The 19,415-nt window shown below is 43.0% G+C and overlaps 1 protein-coding gene across 1 annotated transcript in view; it reads right to left on the minus strand.

Annotated features, from left to right (window-relative positions):
- Positions 1-2,007: 2,007 nt before the first annotated feature.
- The window catches only part of Stard7 (StAR related lipid transfer domain containing 7), a gene marked incomplete at its 5' end in the record, with an annotated part of 18,730 nt that continues 1,322 nt past the window's right edge, over positions 2,008-19,415 (minus strand). The window contains 7 exons of the mRNA XM_010638195.2: positions 2,008-3,908; positions 5,342-5,426; positions 10,332-10,431; positions 11,010-11,092; positions 11,171-11,281; positions 13,058-13,107; positions 13,576-13,784. Coding sequence (XP_010636497.1) covers positions 3,724-3,908; positions 5,342-5,426; positions 10,332-10,431; positions 11,010-11,092; positions 11,171-11,281; positions 13,058-13,107; positions 13,576-13,784 — 823 coding nt within the window. The remainder of the gene's footprint in view (positions 3,909-5,341; positions 5,427-10,331; positions 10,432-11,009; positions 11,093-11,170; positions 11,282-13,057; positions 13,108-13,575; positions 13,785-19,415) is intronic.

The raw sequence follows: 19,415 nt of genomic DNA on the forward strand, positions 1-19,415 counted from the left end.
CTGTGTTCATGAGAAACTAACTTCAGTTTTAAGCTAAGGTGCAGGTGTTCCAGAGGTCAAAGCCATGTCAGCATCCTGGCTCTTACCTCACTTCCTGTGTGCCTTTGAGCAAGGAAATTACTTAACCTCGGCTTTCACTTCCTCACCTACACAAGGCCTGCTATACCCTCACAGAGCTGTAGGATTCAATGAAAATGTGAAGCACAGAGCCAGTGTAATGGTGCACACCAGTAATTCCAGCATTCGGGAGGCTAAAACAGGCCTGGGCTAGTGAGTTCAAGGCCAGCCTGGAATACATAGCGAGACTGTCTCAAACAACTGAAGAAAACAAAAAGTGCGAAGCACAGAGCCTAGAACACCAAGTGCTCAGAAAGGACATCTATTATTGGCCGATCTGAGTTCAATGTAAAACAGGGAGCTTGCACATGTAGGAGAGTGCAGCCTGTTTTATTTCTATCTGATCACAACATTCAACAAGCAACATGTTTACCTTAGGTGGTACAACTAGCTCAGACAGAAATGTTTCCAGTCCAGGAGGGACTCAGGCTTTGGGAGTCTGCCAAGGCCCCAGATGTAACCAAGCCTACAATATTCCACAGGAAGCACAGGTGAAGGTCCAACAGGCAGAGGAGTTCTAGATTTAAAGTCTACAGATAAGCACATGTAGTAATTAACTGAACAAGGATGGAGGGGCCTATAAAGATCATTTAGGTTGGACAAGGTGGTACACACCTCTGTACTCAGCTACTCAGGAGGCTGAGGCATGAGAATCGAAAAGTTTGAGCCCAACCCAAGACTTCCATCTTAGAAAATAAAAAGGTCTGGGATGTAGCTCAGTAGAAGAGCCCTGGGTTCAATCCTTGGTAGCCACAAACAGGTCTTCTGGATGACACACAACTGTTAACTGTATTATCTATCAGACACCACAACGATACTTTCTCTTATGTGCTAATGCTACTGTAATGTCCTTATAAAGAGCAACGCTCAATGATGAGGGGGTGAAATATCATATTTTCAACTTAGCATTCAAATGATCATGAAAAGGTCACAGATTAGCCAGACATGGTAGTGCACACCTATAACCCTGGCACCCTGGGGGCTGAGGCAAGATCACGAATTCAAATCTAGCCTGGGCAACCTAGGGAGACCCTGTCTCAAAAATATAAAATGGGCTGGGGATATAGCCCAAGGCAAAAGCCTGGAGCTCAATTCCCTGTACCACACAAACACACACACACACACACACAGAGCAAAGAGGAAGCACAAATTAACAACCTGTTAAGGGTAGGGTGGGTTGGTACAAGGTAGTTTTAAAAAATCATTCCAACTTTTTTTTTTCTTTTTTGAGACAGGGACTCACTATGTAGTCGACTGACCTGGAACTCACTATGTAGCCCAGGCTGGTCTCAAACTCACAGGGATCTTCCTGCCTCAGCCTCCCAAGTGCTGACATTACAGGCATGCGCCCCATACCAGGCTCCAACTTTTTAATATATGTGGACATTTTCAAAGTGAAAACTTCATAGTAAGGCCACGTACATTACGAGACAACAAGCACACAAGGCCAAGAATGCCTCAGGACTTTCTTGAGTACAGTCCTCCAGTCCCAGGATGGTCCCTGTTGCTGACACTTCCTAAGTTACACCAAACATAAAATCACGCACCACTTCCAGGGTTGCAGAAAAATGGATTTGGGTGCCTACGCTCAAAAGCTTGCCTGGTGACACACAAAGATAGTGAGAATTTCATAAGGGAAAAAGTATACAACAAACGTACATCTCCCAGGCAAAGGCTACCCACCAAGGACATGTGTGAGCTCTTGGATGAAGACACAAAGCAGACTCACTGTCAGCTGCCAAGCTGGCACATGGAAAGGGCCTGCAGTCTAGATAAGGTGGCTGGTGGTGTCAACCTGGCCAACTCACCATCCAACTCTCAGGACACTCTTCACCTGGGATCAGGAAGAAACACACACCTGGTATGTAGGACTGCCCCATTTGTCCAAAGACAAACTCTTTTGTACCAACCAATCTTTATATATTTATTCACACATTTGTTAAAAACATCACAGTTAGGAGTGAAATTACAATGACAGAAATAACTGTACATAACCAAATGACTAAGTGAGAACAGGGGCGACCCCAATTGCTGAGCACCTGTGCACACACTCACACACCCACTCACATGCACACCCACTCACGACCACAGGTGCTGAGGTCGGATGGAACACAGGACTGTTCCAGGCTTCAGCTAGGTCCTGGGAGAGGACTTCTCACTGCAGGTCTGCTCTCTGTCCACTCTGACAGGGCAACAAACAGTGGAGTAGTTATTTAGTCCTTGGCAAAAAACTGAACAGGCAATGAGGTCAAGGAGGGGCTTAAATTAGTCTCTGGTTTAGATTTCTTTTTCAACGTTAACAGGGTAGCAAGCAAGAAAAAAGGGGAAACTCAGCCATTTAAACTCCAGAAAAGAGGGCGGATTCAAAACTTGATCCCTATTCTCCCAAGAGATTGCAACATGACCACAAGAAAAACCAGTGAGGCCAAGCCAATGCCATCTGGTGTAACCTTATCTTGCCTTTATTTCAGCTCTGAAAAGGAAAACTTTCTAGAGCAACAAGAGGGTCACACATGCCATATCCATGCTCTGTCAGTGTCTGGGCAACATTCCATCTATCTGTCCACACTGTGGCCTACCCACTCTGAGCCCTCTGCGAGTGTTTCCAGAGGGAGGCCCAGCCCACTCCTCTGCCACCAGCCTTCTAAAGAGGACAAATCAACTCTGAAGTGGAGGAAACAATGCCTGATCCAAAGCTTTTCTGAACAGCAGGACTAAGGAAAAATCTCATTCAATTCCTTTTTGACACAAATATTTAAAAAATTAAATTGATTTATTTTATTTTTTGGTACCAGGAATCAAACTTAGGATCTTGCGCTTGCGAGGCAGGCGCAGTGCCACTGAGCTAAATCTCTGGCCCTAAATCGAATTTAAATGTGATGTTGTAAGCATTTCCACTGGCCCTATTGATACCGATGACACAGAAGCACCATCTGAGAGGACGCAGCTCCAGTGTTCCCGGCAAATGGGCTAAGTCTGGGAATGAGGCAATGATCTGGTACACAGTGCAAGAATACCACTGGCTGTTCGAGGGAACTTTGGGGCCCACTCAGTCAGCGGGATGTACTTTACAGGAGAAATGTCTTGGTACAAACTTCGTGTCCTAAAGATAAAAGCGAGGTGAGGACAAGGCACTTGGAATGGCCATGTATCATTCACACTCATTTGCACCAGGATTGTTACCAAGAGCACTGCCTGTGACCCCTTATGAGAAGCCACCACCAGCCATGCTTCCCAGGTGACCCACGGAGCCTGAGGAGGTCAGAAGCCAATGGCAGAGTTTGGAATGTCATGAGGAAATTCCTCGGAGGAGGCAAATGGCATCCCCTCGTGGCCTGAGAATCGAGGGCCGTTCCAGGCGAGCTCAGTGAAATATCGCATTTCAGGATGGTCAGCCCGAGAACATGACTAGGCCTCCACGGACGTCCTCTCTCTGACAGAGCGCAGCAGGCCTCTGAATGACACCAGACACCAGTCATGAGACGGTCCTGCACTGGTCATTCCCGCAGATGCTTTCCAACACTTGTGGCTTGTCTCCGTGCTGCAGCAGTGATAAAGGTTTGAGACAGGGCTGGCAGTGCCTGTCCTTTCTCATGCTACAGCCCTTCAGGCATACTCAATACGAGCTGGGCTGCAGCTGCCCTCGCTCTTCCGCTCGGAGGACTGGACAGTGGCCTTGGCCTCACTGCTCACTTCCAGAGGCTTCACCGAGATGTAGTCCTTCACTTTGATCTCCATATTCTTGGCCTTCAGAGTGGCAGTGTGCAGCTTCTCCAGGAAGTCTGGCATGCCTGTTGGCAGACACCAAAATGGAGTTAGGCTGCTGTACAGACCAATGGACTCTCGAAATCTGAAGGCCCCCTCTCTGTCTGATGGCAGACAGGCAGCTCTTCCTCACAGGGACAGGAGCTTGAATGACAACCCGCAACTGACAACCACCTCCCAGAATGTGTCCCCTGCACATGGGTTATACAACTGGGGTGGTGGGTGGGGGGTGAAGATGTGTTATGTACTTATACTAACTCCGCATGAGGAATGTAATCATTAGGTACTGCCCTGTATTTAAAAAAAAATGTTTTTTTTAAATTTCTAAAAACCACCTATAACCTCTGATCCCTCAAAAAGAGGAACTGTGATCAGGCTACTTAAATCCCAAATGGCTCCCTAAAGTGATGAAAATACCACTCATCAGTAGCATAGTGAAAATAGCTGCCAATTTAATTTAGACAAATGTCTAAATTATAGAAATACAATATAGAAATACTATACCTAATCATCTCTTCATTCCCCTCAAGCATAAGATATTGCACAAAATAACTAGAAGAAAGAAAAATCACAGGATACTTTCTAAGACAAAAATCTGGGAGGGAAGGTAGTTATAGCTCTGACACACATACAGCCTTAAGACTGGTGGCAGCCTGTTCTCTGGGGACTGTCCCACAATTACATCTCCAGACCAAATGTTATAGCTTTAAACACCACAGAAGAAATTTTTTTTTTCTTCTTTTGTGGTATTGGGGATTGAACCAAGGGCCTCAGCACCGAGCTACATTCCCAGCCTTTTTATATTTATTTTGTACTTTAACACTGGGTATCACTAAATTGCCCAGGTTAGCTTCAAACTAGAGATCCTCCTGCCTCAGCCTCCCATTTGCTTATATTCCCAGAGATTATAAGCATGCACCACCACACCCAGCCATGAAAAAAATTTGCAAACACTACTATACATGTTCTCTATTTAAGGCCATGCAGCAAATATTTTTAAAACTCCCTCTAGCCAGAGATGTAGCTTGGTAGCACTCACTGAGCCTGCCTCACAGCACGAGGTATTAAATACAAACCCCAGTACCAGAAAAAACAAAGAAACAAACAAACAACAACAACAAAACCCTCATCCTCTAGGTACAAGCTACTTTCCGGAACCCTGTAATTCTCGTCCTTTCAGGTCCCACCTGGAGGCTAGAGTGAACTGTGGAGGACAAGAAATTTCCTCAGAAGGACTCTAAGTCAAGTACACATCTTCCTGCTGCCATTGAAAAGGGGGAAGCCAGGTGTGGTGGCGCTCACCTGTAATTCCAGCACTTAAGAAGCTGAGGCATAAGGATCACCATGAGTTTGAGGCCAGCATAGGCTACACAGTTAGAACCAGACTCAAATAAAAGAAAATTGAAAAAAAAAAATGCTTGGCCCAGGTTCTAGGCCCTGTACACACGTTCCTACTTACCACTGGAAACCATCCAACTGACACAGTAGCGCGGAAACACAGTCTGGGGATTGTCACTGTATGTCAACAGGTAGTCAAAGCCATTCTGGAGAAGAAAGACAGCGAAGATGATTACCCGCCACCACCACACCTAGCACCAAGGAATAACCAGGAGGTGACTCTATGCAGGAAGTGCTTTTCTTTCCACCCTGAGCAGAAGAATTCTCCCTGGAGGACAAGGAGACTGCTATGCACACAGAGGCTGGCCAGCCAAGCTGACTTCGGGCCATCTGGCTGGCTGTGGTCCCAGGCAACAGCTAACTGGCAGGGGGCTGCTGCTCACCGTAGGCTTTCCCCATGGGGTCCTAGAAAGTTAGCACATGCTCAGGAGAGGATGTAACATGATCATCTCCCACAGGTGGAGTCCACCAGGCTTTCCTGTCAGAGGCGTTATACATGCATCTCGATGATATGGGAGGAAGGCCCACATGGGCTCCTCCACGTCCTCCAGGCTAGCCCAGCTATGCGATGACCACACCACAGTCATAAAACACGTGCAGAGTCCTGTGAGTCCTTCCTGGAGATCTGTAAGGGGACCCACAACACACAGTGCCAATGCTTATGCTGAAAGACCCGATTCTTTACCACTTCCTCCCTTTGTTTTTTTGGTTTTGGTTTGGTTTTTAGATACTAGGGATTGAACTCAGGCCCTTGCACTTCCCAGGCAGGTGCAATGCCACTGAGCTGAATTCCTGGCCCTACTTCCTCCCTTTGTAAGAATAGTAACAATAAACATTTATAACACTATGTGCCAAGAATAAGAATGCCTTTGATTCCTCACAATCCTATTATGCTGTAGGCACAATAATCCCCCATTTTACAGATAAAGAAACTAAACACAAAGAGGCTAAGTAACTCTGCCTGTAACCCACATACTAAGCGAGAGCTCTGAGAACCGTGGCCACTGGGCCCATGAATCTATGGTCTCTTGGGCTCGGCCTTCTGCTAACAACCGCAAAGACACAAAATTTAAGGACAGTCAGGGTGTCCTGACTCTAACAGACGTCTAAAGCACTGTGTTCACCCAAAGGAATGAGAGGGACCCACTTTACACACACATATTTTTACAAGAGACTGGACACAACTAAGGGTGACAGAGCTTCAGCTTTAAGTCCCGGCTTTTACAGCAAAGTCCATGTTTTTTTCCCCCCTACAAATTGTACTGTTGAATCCTTTATCCTTTAACACATACTTGATTGTCCACTGTGTCCAGCACCATGCTGGGTGCTTAGAGAAAACAAGTGTACTCGGGTCCCTGCCCAGGAGCTCCTGACTACTAGGATGAACGGTATGCCAGACACAGCTGCACTGAATCCATGCAAAGGAGGGGAGGAAAACCTGTGAAACAGGAAAAGTAACTGTGCCACCCCAAAGGTGGTTTAGAAGAAATGAGTAGATGTAAGAGTAAAAGACCAAACTATTCTACTCCAAAACACTTGACCTGGATTCTTATCTGCCATTGCTTCTCTACAAAAAAAGAAGCCAAAAATGAAAACAATGGTTATTGTAGGAAGAAGGAAGGACTGGGTAAAAGAAACAGGAACTAATATACTGTAAATTACTCTGAATAGTCATTTATAGATTTAATTTTGCAAACTATTTTCCACAATTAAAATAATAAAATTTAAAAAGCAATACCTAAGAACCCAAAGTAAATGGAAAATCAAGAACCTATGGGAGGGCCGGGATGCCTACCTGGCAAGCACAAGATCCTGAGGTCAATTCCTGGTATTGGGGGGGGGGAAGAACCTATGGGAGTTGGTTAACAGGTGTGAATGGAAAGAGTAATTTCCAAAGTTGTAGCATAGTTGACAACAATTGTATATTTTAAAATAGCTAATACAGAAGATTTGCAACATTCCCAATACAGAAAAATGAGGGGACAGATGTGCCAATTACTGATATGAGCATTACACATTTACACATGTGCTGAAGTTACATTGCATACCGTAAGTATGTATAATTACTATTACTATGTGCCTATTAAAAATAAAAAAGGAAACCAGCCGGGCGTGGTGGCACACACCTGTAATCCCAGCACACAGGAGGCTGAAGCAGGAGGATCACAGTGAGTTCTAGACCAGCCTGGGCTACATAGTGAGTTCCAGGTCGGTCTCAACTACACAGTGAGACCCTGTCTCAAAAAACAAAACAAAAAAAGAAACCAAAAGAAAATAAAAAGGAGCTGTGGATATGGTTCACTGGCAGAGTGCTTAGCATAAATGAGGCCCTGGGTGAAATCCCCAATACTGCAAAAAAAAAAAAGTAAATATATCAAACTTGTTAGTTTTATCTTCTAAAAAAGAATAATCTAATTAATAGCTATAATAACCCTAGCAGCAAACTGTGGTACTTAACCACCACTTCCCACTTAAAGGAATCAGGACTCCTTGAGGAAAAGCTAAGTTCCAGGTTTAGAGCTACAACTATGCAAGATGATAGTGAAACACCTTCTAACACCAAAAAGCAAGAAAGCTTCTAGGGCCCTGTCAGGAAGACTTGAGCTAACAAAAACCCCCAGTAGCCAAATATGGGATCAATATGACAGTAATCAAGAATAACTGTCAAGGACAGGTGTGGTGGTGCACAACTGTAATCCCAGCACTTGGGAGGCTGAGGTGGGAGAATCTCTGTGAGTTCTAGACCAGCCTGGGCTACACAGTGAGTTCCAGGTCAGTCTCAGCTACAGAGTGAGACCCTGTTTCAAAAAAAAAAAGAATAACTGTTAAGTTTCAAAACTAACTAATCCAGTATGTTGAAATCTGAGTTTCCAAGGATACTTCCAAAACAAAACTTATCTTTGAGAATACCAAATTGAATGAACCAACTCGTTTTATTTGAAAGCTAGTAAATAAGGCAACAAGTCAAGCTTTACTCTTATTTCTCTTTCCCATATGAACTAGTTGACTGACTAGCCAATGTGGAACATTTTCTCTAACACATTTCACCTAATATTACAACATTCACAGAAGTAGCTCACGTGTCTGCTGGACAGTGTCACAGTTGTGCTGCTGTGTGCTTACTGTACAGTGCGATGGTATACAGTAATATAACACAGATGGGACTTACTGTATTTTTGTTATGTGTGTTTGGTTTTATACTTCACATTGTGTATATGTGCCAAAGGTAAGACTCACTTGTCAGACTTACAAATGTTCTCTGGGACTGGAACTCATTTGTAGGTCCAGACTTGCTACAGACAGGAGATTACAAAATCAATTTTGTAATTCCTAATGAAATAACCAATGTCATCAATAGCTTCTAAATTCACAAACAGCCAACCAGACATTATCTGCCTCAGAATGAAGTGACCTTGTCTAAACCAACCAACCAAACTTTTTCTAATCTCCAACCTACCTACCAACATCCAAGGAGATGGGACAGAAGATGAGGTTAAGAGGCACTTCGGGTTGGGAGGACACAACAGGCAAGTTACAGGACAAACAAGCTAGGCTTCTTCAACAAACACAAATGCAAAGATATTCAAAGACTGCATGAGCTGGGTGTGGTGGCCCACGCGTCTGTAATTCAGGCACTCAGGAGGCTGAGGCAGGAGGATTGCTCCAAGTTTGAGGCCAGCCCAGGCTATGTAGTGAGCTCAAGGACAGCCTGAAGTACAGAGCAAGACCCTATCCCCACCCGCCAAGGAAAAAAAAAAAAGACGAAGACTGCATGAACAAATTTCAGTGTCTGCATCTCATTCAGATCCTGATTCAACTAAACAATGACAAAAAACTCAGCCAGGCAAATTTAAGTACTGACTAGATACACTGTTCCCCGCCTGACATAGTCTACCCTTAAAAGTAACTAGTCTTCAAAAACAAAAAAGTAACTAGTCTTCAAAAGCAGCCTTACTTCTTTTGTATCTTTAAAGCAAGGGGTTTTCAAACATTTTCAACCACTCCCCACTCTAAATAATCCTTGCAATCTAATTCATCCCCTCCACCTCTCATATACATTCATATATATTTATGTAACCAGTCTCCTAAGTCTGATTACAGTCAGTTCCTATGCCATGTATCCTTTTAAAAACTGATCATAACGCCCTACATAAATTGTCTCCCTCTAACAAACAGCAATGTGACTTGAAAAATACTGTTCTAAAAATAGCACTCAAGTAAACACAAAGATCATCCAGTATTTTAAAAAAGTCAAACATGTTGTCTGAGGTCAACCATACTCTGCCACAATATTACTTCAGGTGGATAAAACAACTTGAGAATGAGAAAAAATCACAATCCACATAGCTTTAAAACAAACAAAAACAATGGGGAGAAACAAAGTAAAATAGAACCATTACAAACTGGCAGCCACTGGCATCCATACATATGCTCAACAGAGAGTTGGTTATGAACATAAATATTCCACTAAGCTGAAACAAGTATTCCTTCCTAAGGAAAGTCAGAATTTTTTTTTTTGGTACCAGGGATCGAACTCAGGTCCCTGCACTTGCAAAACCGGTACCAGAACCACTGAGCTAAATTCCCAGCAGAAAGTCAGAATTTTAAAGGGAGAGCGCATGAGTCTAACTCATTTTATAGACAAGGAAGAAGTCCAGGTTTCCAGTGCTTTGCCCACTGTGGTGAAACGCGAGTGGAAGGTACTCCAGCTCCTGCAAAAGGCAGTGAGATGGAGGCTAAGCAGGCAGTGGCTATGACCTCCTCCTGCCTGTCAGACAAAAGGAGCAAGGGCTCATCACTACATGCCCTTGCCAGTCTCCCAGCTTAGAGGGGCCCAACCACATGTTCCAGAGCAGCAGCCTGAGCCTCATCTGCACAGTTCTAAAAGTGGAAGCTGTCAAGCCACAGCCCAGACCAGCTGAGCCAGACCTCAGGGAGGCCAGGGCCAGCACTATATAGCAACAAGCTCCATCCTCCTTCACAACTAGGTTGCATTCCTTAAGAAAATGCCACAACCATGATTCATTATCTTATGGACAAAGCAAACTCACCTCATCGAATGACTTGTGGGGACGGATGACCATTTGGGATTCATATGATCTGACCCTGACAAAGTCCGGGGACTCTGGCACGCTAGGGTGATCGACAGCCCTGGTAGGGAGGAAAGATGAAGCCAAAGCTCAGTAAAATCTATATAAAAATCAGGAGAGGGCCAGGGATTTAGATCAGTGAGCCTGCCACCTGCCTCACAAGAGCAAGGACCCAAGTTCAATCCCCGGTACCAAAAAAAAAAAGCTTATGTGTCTGAGCATTTTGGGAGACTGAGGCAGGAGTATCACAAGTTTGAGGCCAGCCTGGGCAACTCAGCAAGACCATCTCTAAATCAAAACAGTAGTGACGGGCCGGGGATTTAGCTCAGCGGTTCGGTGGCCTGCCTTGCAAGCGCAAGGACCCGAGTTCAATTCCCAGTACCAAAAAAAAAAGCAAAACAAAATAGTAGTGACAAAAAGGGTGGTAGTGCAGCTCAGTTTGAAGGCCAGGGGTCCGATACAGAATACTGAAAGGAGATTAAAAAAAAACTGTATGCCTTCCATCTTCCCGGATGGGGACCCAGGTGCTAGGAAGCCTGCAGGAAGCTGTGGAGAACACACAAGCTCACAGGCAAAGGAAAGTGAAAGTGAAAGGCACAGGCAAAGGAACTGGGTAAGGGACGCAGTAGCCACACCTACCGTGACACCAACACCATCACATTGTTTTCTTGATCCACGCTATACCGCCGCACATAAACATAATCCCGAGAGTACATTGGATACTGTAGAAATGAAGGTGAGGATTAGTTTTCTGCATCCATGGTCTCAAAAGAAGCAAAACCAGAAGTAAAAGTACTCACAGGAAAGTGGGTCACCCAGTGAAGAACTTCAGAACCACTAACTGCATCCCTCTCAATCACCTCCAGCTTGATCACCAGGGCATCCCACTTCTTTCTATACTCAGTGTCCAGCTGTGGAAGAGACAACCATCAAGACCCAAAACACAAATGCAGAAAGCTTCTCCAGACACTTGGACTTCTGATCCCAGGACCTTCTTATGGGAAACAGTAATTGGACCCAACACTGACCAAGCATGAGTGGCATGACTGTGTTTACTCCAGCCAACTCTTTAAATTCTTCCATTCACTGAAACCGAGTATGAAAAAGCAAAAGGCAGCTGGGTGGTGGCGCACGCCTATAAACTCAGCACTCAGGAGACTGAGGCAGGAGGATTGCCACAGTTCCAAGGCCAGCATGAGCTACAACAGAGTGAGTTCAAGGCCAGCCTAAACTATATAACAAGACCTTTTCTCAAAAAAAAAGCAAACCAAGGAAAAATACAAAAATACTGTAATAGACATATCTGAGGAAGACAACAAACATATAGTGTTATGAATTCACTAAACAGTCTTAAACAGACAAAACAAATGCCAAAATATAAGCAGAAACCTCACACAAAGAAATGCAAGCAGCGTACTGTAAATTTGATACCACTAACTGAGGAATTTCAAAGACAGACATATCTATACAACCCAACCAACAAAAATACAATACAAACTGATACAATTCAGTGCTTAGGTGAAGGTACATTTGCATGTGACTAATAGTGTTATAATCAACAGACCAATTACTGAAAGTCTGGCAAAAGAAATACCAGAAATGAAAATTTCTGGGTGGACCCACCTCCCCTTCTCACTTTGTTTTAAACATATATATAACCCCAAGGAGGAAAACAGTCCTTGAACAGATATTCTTCATCCTTATTCAATAAATACCTTCACAGGGAAATGTTCTAGATTAAAAAGAGGTTAGAGAGATATAACTAAATGTAACCCAGTCTGGATTTGATGCTATGAAGGTCAACTGGTAAAACTAGAACACAAACAAGATTGCACTGAAGCACTGTATCAATGTTAATTTATTAACTTTAATAATGGTACCAAAGGGGCCAGGGATTTCGCTCAGTGGTTCTACCACCTGCCTCACAAGCACAAGGGCCCAAGTTCTATGCCCGGTACAAAAAAAAAAAAAAAAAAAAAAATGGTACCACAATGACACAAGGAAGAAAGCATACATAGTTTTAGCAAATATATAATGACAGACTTAGGAATAAAGGACCACGATACACATACCTTACCTTCAAATTGTACAGGAAAAAAAAAATCTTATAAAAAACATTAAAGCCTTCAAATCCATTCTAGCTGGGCCTGGTGGTGCACTCCTGTAATCCCAGCACTCAGGAGGCTGAGGCAGGAGTATCTCTCTGAGTTCAAGACCAGCCTGGGCTACACAGTGAGTTCTAGTTCAGTCTCAAATACACAGTGAGACCCTGTCTCAAAAAATCAAAAAAAAGTCTGGGGATTTAGCTCAGCGGTTCCGCTGCCTACCTTGAAAGTGTAAGGACCCGAGTTCAATCCCAGTACCAGGAAAAAAAAAAAAATGGCTTCAAAAAACAAAAACAAAAAACAAAAAATCCATTCTCTCTTCTCAACAGTTGGGGGTTTATAATAGGGGTGGACAGAATCAGTCTCATCCTCGTGGGACAGATAAAGAAATCATAATGTCTATTAAGTTCAATCCTAGCATTCACATACCACTATACCACACACACACACACACACGTTTACCTAAATGCTATGTGATGTGGGATGAGAAGTACAACACAGATATGTGAAAGCCAGTGTCACTGGGGCTGTGTGCACAGTGGTAACTGGCTTGCTGGAAAACCTCAAATCAAACTAACTCACCTGAACATTGAAGAACTGCCGAGGTGTCACATCTGTGTAGGTTCCAAAAACTGGAAGGACAAGAAAGAATAAGAGACATGTGCCACACTGCCATGCCTTATCCCGTCCCCACAGCCTAGCTGCTCTCAGTTCTACACTGGCAGGTCACAAGAACAGGTGAAGAAGCCAGACAGGCAAAGAAAAAGATGACCTACAGTGAGGAAGACACTGAGAAGCTGGTCATCCGTGACAGGAACACAACAACAATGAAATAAACATGGCAACCGGGCATGGTGGTGCACACCTGTAATCCCAGCACTCAGGAAGCTGAGGCAGGAGGATCACTGTGAGTTTGAGACCAGCCTGGGCTACATAGTGAGTTCTGGATCAGTCTCAACTACATAGTGAGACCCTGTCTCAAAAAAACAAAACAAAACAAAACAAAAACCATGGCAGACTTTCCAGGAAACCACCCAAATGGAGAGCTGACAGAAGTCCAAGGAGTGGCCCGGAATGCAGGGGCCAGCCAGCCTGCTCACCTCGGTACTGGTATAGGTGGGTGCCCACGATGGGGCGCCGCCACAGCTTGAAATGCTTCTTGTCCATCACCATCTCCCATGGCTGTTCTTTGTCCTTCGAGTCTTCATTCCCTCCTGTTTGGGATTTTGGTTCTGGAGGATGGCACTCAACTCCAGAGTTCTGAAATATACTTGATACTTCCTCCAACTTTTTCATCTCATTAATGGATCTGGAAAGGGCAGCAACAGGCATGGTGCAGATGGTTAGTGAGCCCCGGGTGACAAAGTGTCCACACAAGCGCCTGCAGGAGTGATGTGAGCAGACTGTAGCACAGTGTGGAGGAGAGAGAGATGCCGAGTCCAATACGCACCTGATTACATAAACTAAATTTACATACAGTGCTTAATTAAGACTGGACACACAGCCCCCAAATGTTAATTGCTAATGCTTATGATTATGAAATGTCACTTGATATCTTTTGCCCATTTTTTAAATTGGGTTGTCTTCTTTCTACACTGTAGGAGTACTTCTTATTCTTCCTCATTTCAACTTGAGATATAATTTACACACCATAATGTTCACCCCCAAGTTTACAATGCAGTGCTTATCAATATGCTCACAAGGTTGGGAAACCATCACCATTACCTGAATCCAGAGCATTCTCACTGCCCCCTGAAAGAAACTGGTACCCATCACCAGTCACTCCCCACCTCTGCCTCCCTACTGTCTGTTCTCTATGCATTGCCTATTCTTTTTTTTTTTGGTACCGGGGATCAAACTCGGGTCCTTGTGCTTATGAAGCAGGCGGCAGAACCACTGAGCTAAATCCCAGGCCTGTATTGCCTATTCTGAACATTTGAAATAAATGGAATCAATATATGGCCACACATGGCTTCAGTCACTTGAAATATTTCCACGTTTCACTGATGTAGTTTATTTTATTTATTTACTTATTTTCTGTCATCTTTTTGAGACAGGGTCTGGCTATACAGTTCAGGCTGGCCTTGAACTCACTCTGTAGCTCAGACTAGCCTCAAACTCCTCATGGTGACCATCAGGCCTCAGCCTCACATAGGCAAGCACCACCACACCCAGATTAATTTATTCTTTTTTAAAGGTGAACGGCATTCCATCTGATACATCACCTTTTGTTTACTAACAGACATTCAGGTTGTTTCCATTTGGGGACTATTATGAATAACACTGCTAAGAACATCTGCGTACAAGTTTCTGGCACAGACATGTTTTAACTCTCCTAGTAGATTCATTTCTGGGATTGAATTTGCTAGGTCATGGTAACTCTATGTTTAACTTTCTGAGGAACTGCCAAACTATCTTCCAAAGCAGCTGCCCCATTTCATAGTTACACCACCCATGTATGAAGATTCCAGCTTCTCCACGCTCTGACCAACATTTTTTATTATCCATCCTTTTTGTTCCTACGGGATGTAATATGGGATCTCACGGTGGTCTTCTCTGCTAATGACTACTGACTCTGAGCATCTTTTCACGTGTTTAGTGGCCTTTTGTGAAACTTCTTTGGAGAAAAGTCTACTAAAATCCTTTAATCCCATCTTAACTTAGGTTATTTATCTTTCGACTTGTAACAGTTCTTTATATAATATTCTAGATATTAATCCCTTATCAGATATATGATTTACAAATATTTGCTTTCATTCTGTGAGCTGTTTTCTTACTTTTTGGTAGTGTACTTTGCTGCCTAAGTGTTTTTGGTTTTGAGGGTTTTTTTCTTTTAGCTATATCCCCAGTACTTTTAAAATTTTTATTCTGAGACAGGATCTCACTAAATCACTAAATTGCCCAGAATGGATTGAATTTGCAATCCTCCTGCCTCAGCCTCCCAGAATGCAAGTATTACAGGCATGTACCACCAAGCCTGCTAGGGTATAATTAGCACACAGAGCACAAATACTATCATATACAACATGGGAGAAAGGAAAAGCCATACATCTTTTATTAATCTAACATGCCATGTCTTGTTTGGATGGGATAAGTAGCTAAACCTTCATATTTATTTTCTTTTTTATGGCTCTGGGATGTGGGCCTAGCAGGAGCACTGCACTGACCCAAGGCGAGGCTCCAATTCTGGTCCTCTGCCTCAGCTCTCATGGTGCTAGGATTAAGGTGTGAGCCACTAGCCACATTTTAAATCTTCCCATCTAAGAGATTTAAACTAATCAGAAGAGAGAGAGAATAAGGACAAGAGATTATTCCCCAAATAGTAACAAAATCAGATTAGCAAAGGAAAGACAGTATATACTTCTGAAAATCACTTCAATGTTTGAAAGGCTGGGCTGAAGGCATAAGAAAACAAAGTAATTATACCAATGTCTGATTAGGCTAAGGGCCATGCCCACAACACAGAGTGTGATAAAAGGCCACAAATCAAATGAGGACATCCCTGCATTTAGGAATTCAACAAAACTGCCTTACCTCACATAAGCCCCTCCCTCCTCAAATTCCAAACTACTGACAACGCTGGAAACTTTCAGGTACTACTGATTTGATCTGGAATGTGTGTTGAAATAAAAACCATCAACTACTTCTCGGTTCTGAGTGATCTAAGATAGGTAAGATATACAGTGAAGTGCCAAAAAAAAAAAGCTTCCTTTATCTAGTAAATGACCTGTGAAACCTTAATGTATTCAAAAACCTTTAAATACAAAAATGGGAAAATGACCAATTTTCCTTATTAAGCTTTACTGGCACTGTTTATTCAAATTTCTAGAACAATGAATCCAAACTGAAAAAAAGACAAGGCAGCTAATAAAATATTTTCCCCAAGACTTTTATATTTTATAACATTCCTTATTTGTTCCTATATTTTTTAACTGTTCCAAGGCAATTAATGCAAACTTGTACCAAAAACAGTGAGCAGTTATTTTGATTGCTTAATTGGAGCCAAATGGTTGAAAAGAACACTAGACCAAGTATTGAAATATCTGGGTTTTTTAGAGGGAGGGTGGTACTGGGACTTGAACAAGGTGTACGGGGTTGGGGGTAGGTGACACACCAAACTACATTCCCCCGCCCTTTCTATTTTATTTTGAGATATGGTCTTGCTAAATTGCCCTAGCAGACCTCCACTCAGAATCTTCCTGCCTCTAAGCAAAAGTCTTATTTCTACATTCAGACTCAGCTATACAGGTTATTTTGCTCAAATAAAATTAAATTTATTTAAATTTAACAAACCTGGGCCAGGGATTTAGCTCAGTGGTTCGGTGGCCTGCCTTGTAAGCACAAGGATCCGAGTTCAATCCCCGGTACCAAAAACAAAAACAAAAATAAATTTAACAAACCTTATTTATTAGGACTTTCTTAAGCACAAAAGTAAATGTTCTTGCTGGGCATGGTGGCGCACGCCTGTAATCCCAGCACTCTTGGGAGGATGAGGCAGGAGGATCACTGTGAGACCAGCCTGGGCTACATAGTGAGTTCCAGGTCAGTCTCAATTACATAGTGAGACCCTATCCCAAAAAAACCAAACAAACCAACCAACAAACAAAAAATTAAATGTTCTTTTTCATTAGTAACAGAAAGTGAAATAGCATAACAAAAACACATGCCATTTTAAAGTACATATTCTAAATGGTATCTTGCAAATCTTGTCTTTGTTTAACCAAGGCAACAATATCAGAATTAGTGTATGTCAGTGCAAGTTGGTACAGAAATGTGACAGATGAGCCAAAAGCTGTGATTTAGGGACCATGTGATAATCAGGATCTTTGTCTTTCAACAATGAAAGAAATGTACTTGACCTGAGACAACCGAGCTTCATTTCGGACACTACCCAAATTACCTCACTATAACAAACCAACCCCAGTCTTAGTTCTCAGCTAGCTGTAACAACCTCTTCTGCAGTGCTTCTCTACAGCAAAAACAGTAAACATCAAGCAAAAAGTTAACCTGTAGCCAGAATATTTTACTCAATAAAACAAACATAAACTAGGTGTGATGGCGCACACCTTTAATCTCAGCACTTGTGGACTGACACAGGAGGATTTAGAGTTAGTTGGAGGCCAGCCTGAACTACATAGTGAGTTCAAGGCCAGCCTGAACTACAAGGTGAGACCCTGTATCAAAACAAACAAAACAAAAACACCATGACAAACTATCAGAACTAGGACTTAAGAGCCAGGGATGTAGCTCAACAGCACCTCACCTGCCTGGCAAGCGCAAGGTCCTGAGTTGGATCCCTGGTGTCTGAAAAACAAACTAAGCCCTAAGGAACCACTGTACAACCAAAATGCAGTTGTTAAATAGCAAATTTGCTCTCCTCACACGAACAAATACTTTAAGAAAAACATCTCCAAGATGGACAACTTGATCATATCTCAAACATTGAAAAGCTGAATTTAAGCATGAACTTGACTGTTAAAATGAGGGGCTTTACTATAGTAACCCCAAGTTGTCATCAAAAGGCCACCTAAAATTAAAATGTCTGTTGTCTGGGGCTGGCTCTCAGTGGTAAGCACAGGTAAGATATACAGTGAAGTGCCACACACACACACACACACATACACACACACACACACAAATAAACCAGACTTTTATTAAACTCTGACATTCCAAAGCTAGTTTGCTCTGAATAACTCTTCTTTACAAACTGGATTAAACCAAGAATATTTCAACTGCTCCCATGTTTCAGAGACACCAAGAAGATTGGGAAACAGAGTAAGCACCTGGCTAGGTCATCAACTGGTCCGATCTCTCTGACACAGGGTTGACTACTAAACTCAGTATTCATTACGTTCTCCTCCCACCTCGTTTGCCCTTTCAGCTCCCACAAATGGAAGAACTGCTGAAAGAGGCTCCAGGACACACTATCCACATAAATTGCTATCTACTACTTCCAACCCGATTCAAATCCTACCCCTCTCCAAACTCCTTTCTCTTTGCACCCAGTATAATCCTTTTCTGGTCTTTATCTTCTTCCTTAAACAGATCCAACTGAAGATTTTTCCCTCACCTTCACCACTATGTGAACTGAGGGTCTCCACACTCAGCAACAGCCTCAGCCCTTTTTATTTTAAAACAGAGTCTTCCTAAGTCACTAAGTCCCCATGCTGGGCCTGAACTTGCAATCCTCCTGCATCAGTCACCTAGACTGCTAGATTACAAGCCTGCGTCACCGTGCTCAGCTTGGCAATTTCTTAGTTTAAGTTTACTTCTCGTTCTTTTATTTCTTACAAGAGACTGATAAGTACAAATGTCAGTCTCAAAAGAATGTTAATAGAAATTATGTTTCTGCTATTTTTAGCTATTATGGTATACTTTGATAGCTTTTTTGGAGAAAAAGGTTGTTTGTGGTTATGATTTTAAATTGCATTTTAAAAATCAACCATTCCTTCTAGAAAAAGGATTCCTGTTTGTGCGTATGCACTGAACCTAGAGGTATTCTACCACTTAGCTACATCACCAGTCCTATTTATTTATTTAGGTACCGGCGATCAAACTCAGGACTTCCTGCTTGCAAGGCAGGCAGCAGCACCACTGACTTAAATACCTGGTTCTGGTCCTTTTTATTTAGACATGGGTGCACAACTATGCCCAGCTCCTACTTCTTAAGATAGACTTACATTTCCCACAATCCAGAGTGTTGCAAAAATAGCTGCCTGACGTCTGAATGTTACACATCCTAAACAAGCCGTGGTAGAAACTTCGTTGGTGTATTACTATTCTCCAGCTAATCAAAAAATGTAGAACAAGCCGGGCGTGGTGGCACACACCTGTAATCCCAGCACTCGGGAGGCTGAGGCAGGAGGATCACTGTGAGTTTAAGACCAGCCTGGGCTACATAGTGAGTTCCAGGTCAGTCTCAACTATGTAGTGAGACCGT

This window comes from Fukomys damarensis, unplaced genomic scaffold (assembly GCF_012274545.1).
Source record: "Fukomys damarensis isolate Sample0158 unplaced genomic scaffold, DMR_v1.0_HiC HiC_scaffold_9, whole genome shotgun sequence".
In the NCBI taxonomy this organism is placed as follows: domain Eukaryota; kingdom Metazoa; phylum Chordata; class Mammalia; order Rodentia; family Bathyergidae; genus Fukomys; species Fukomys damarensis.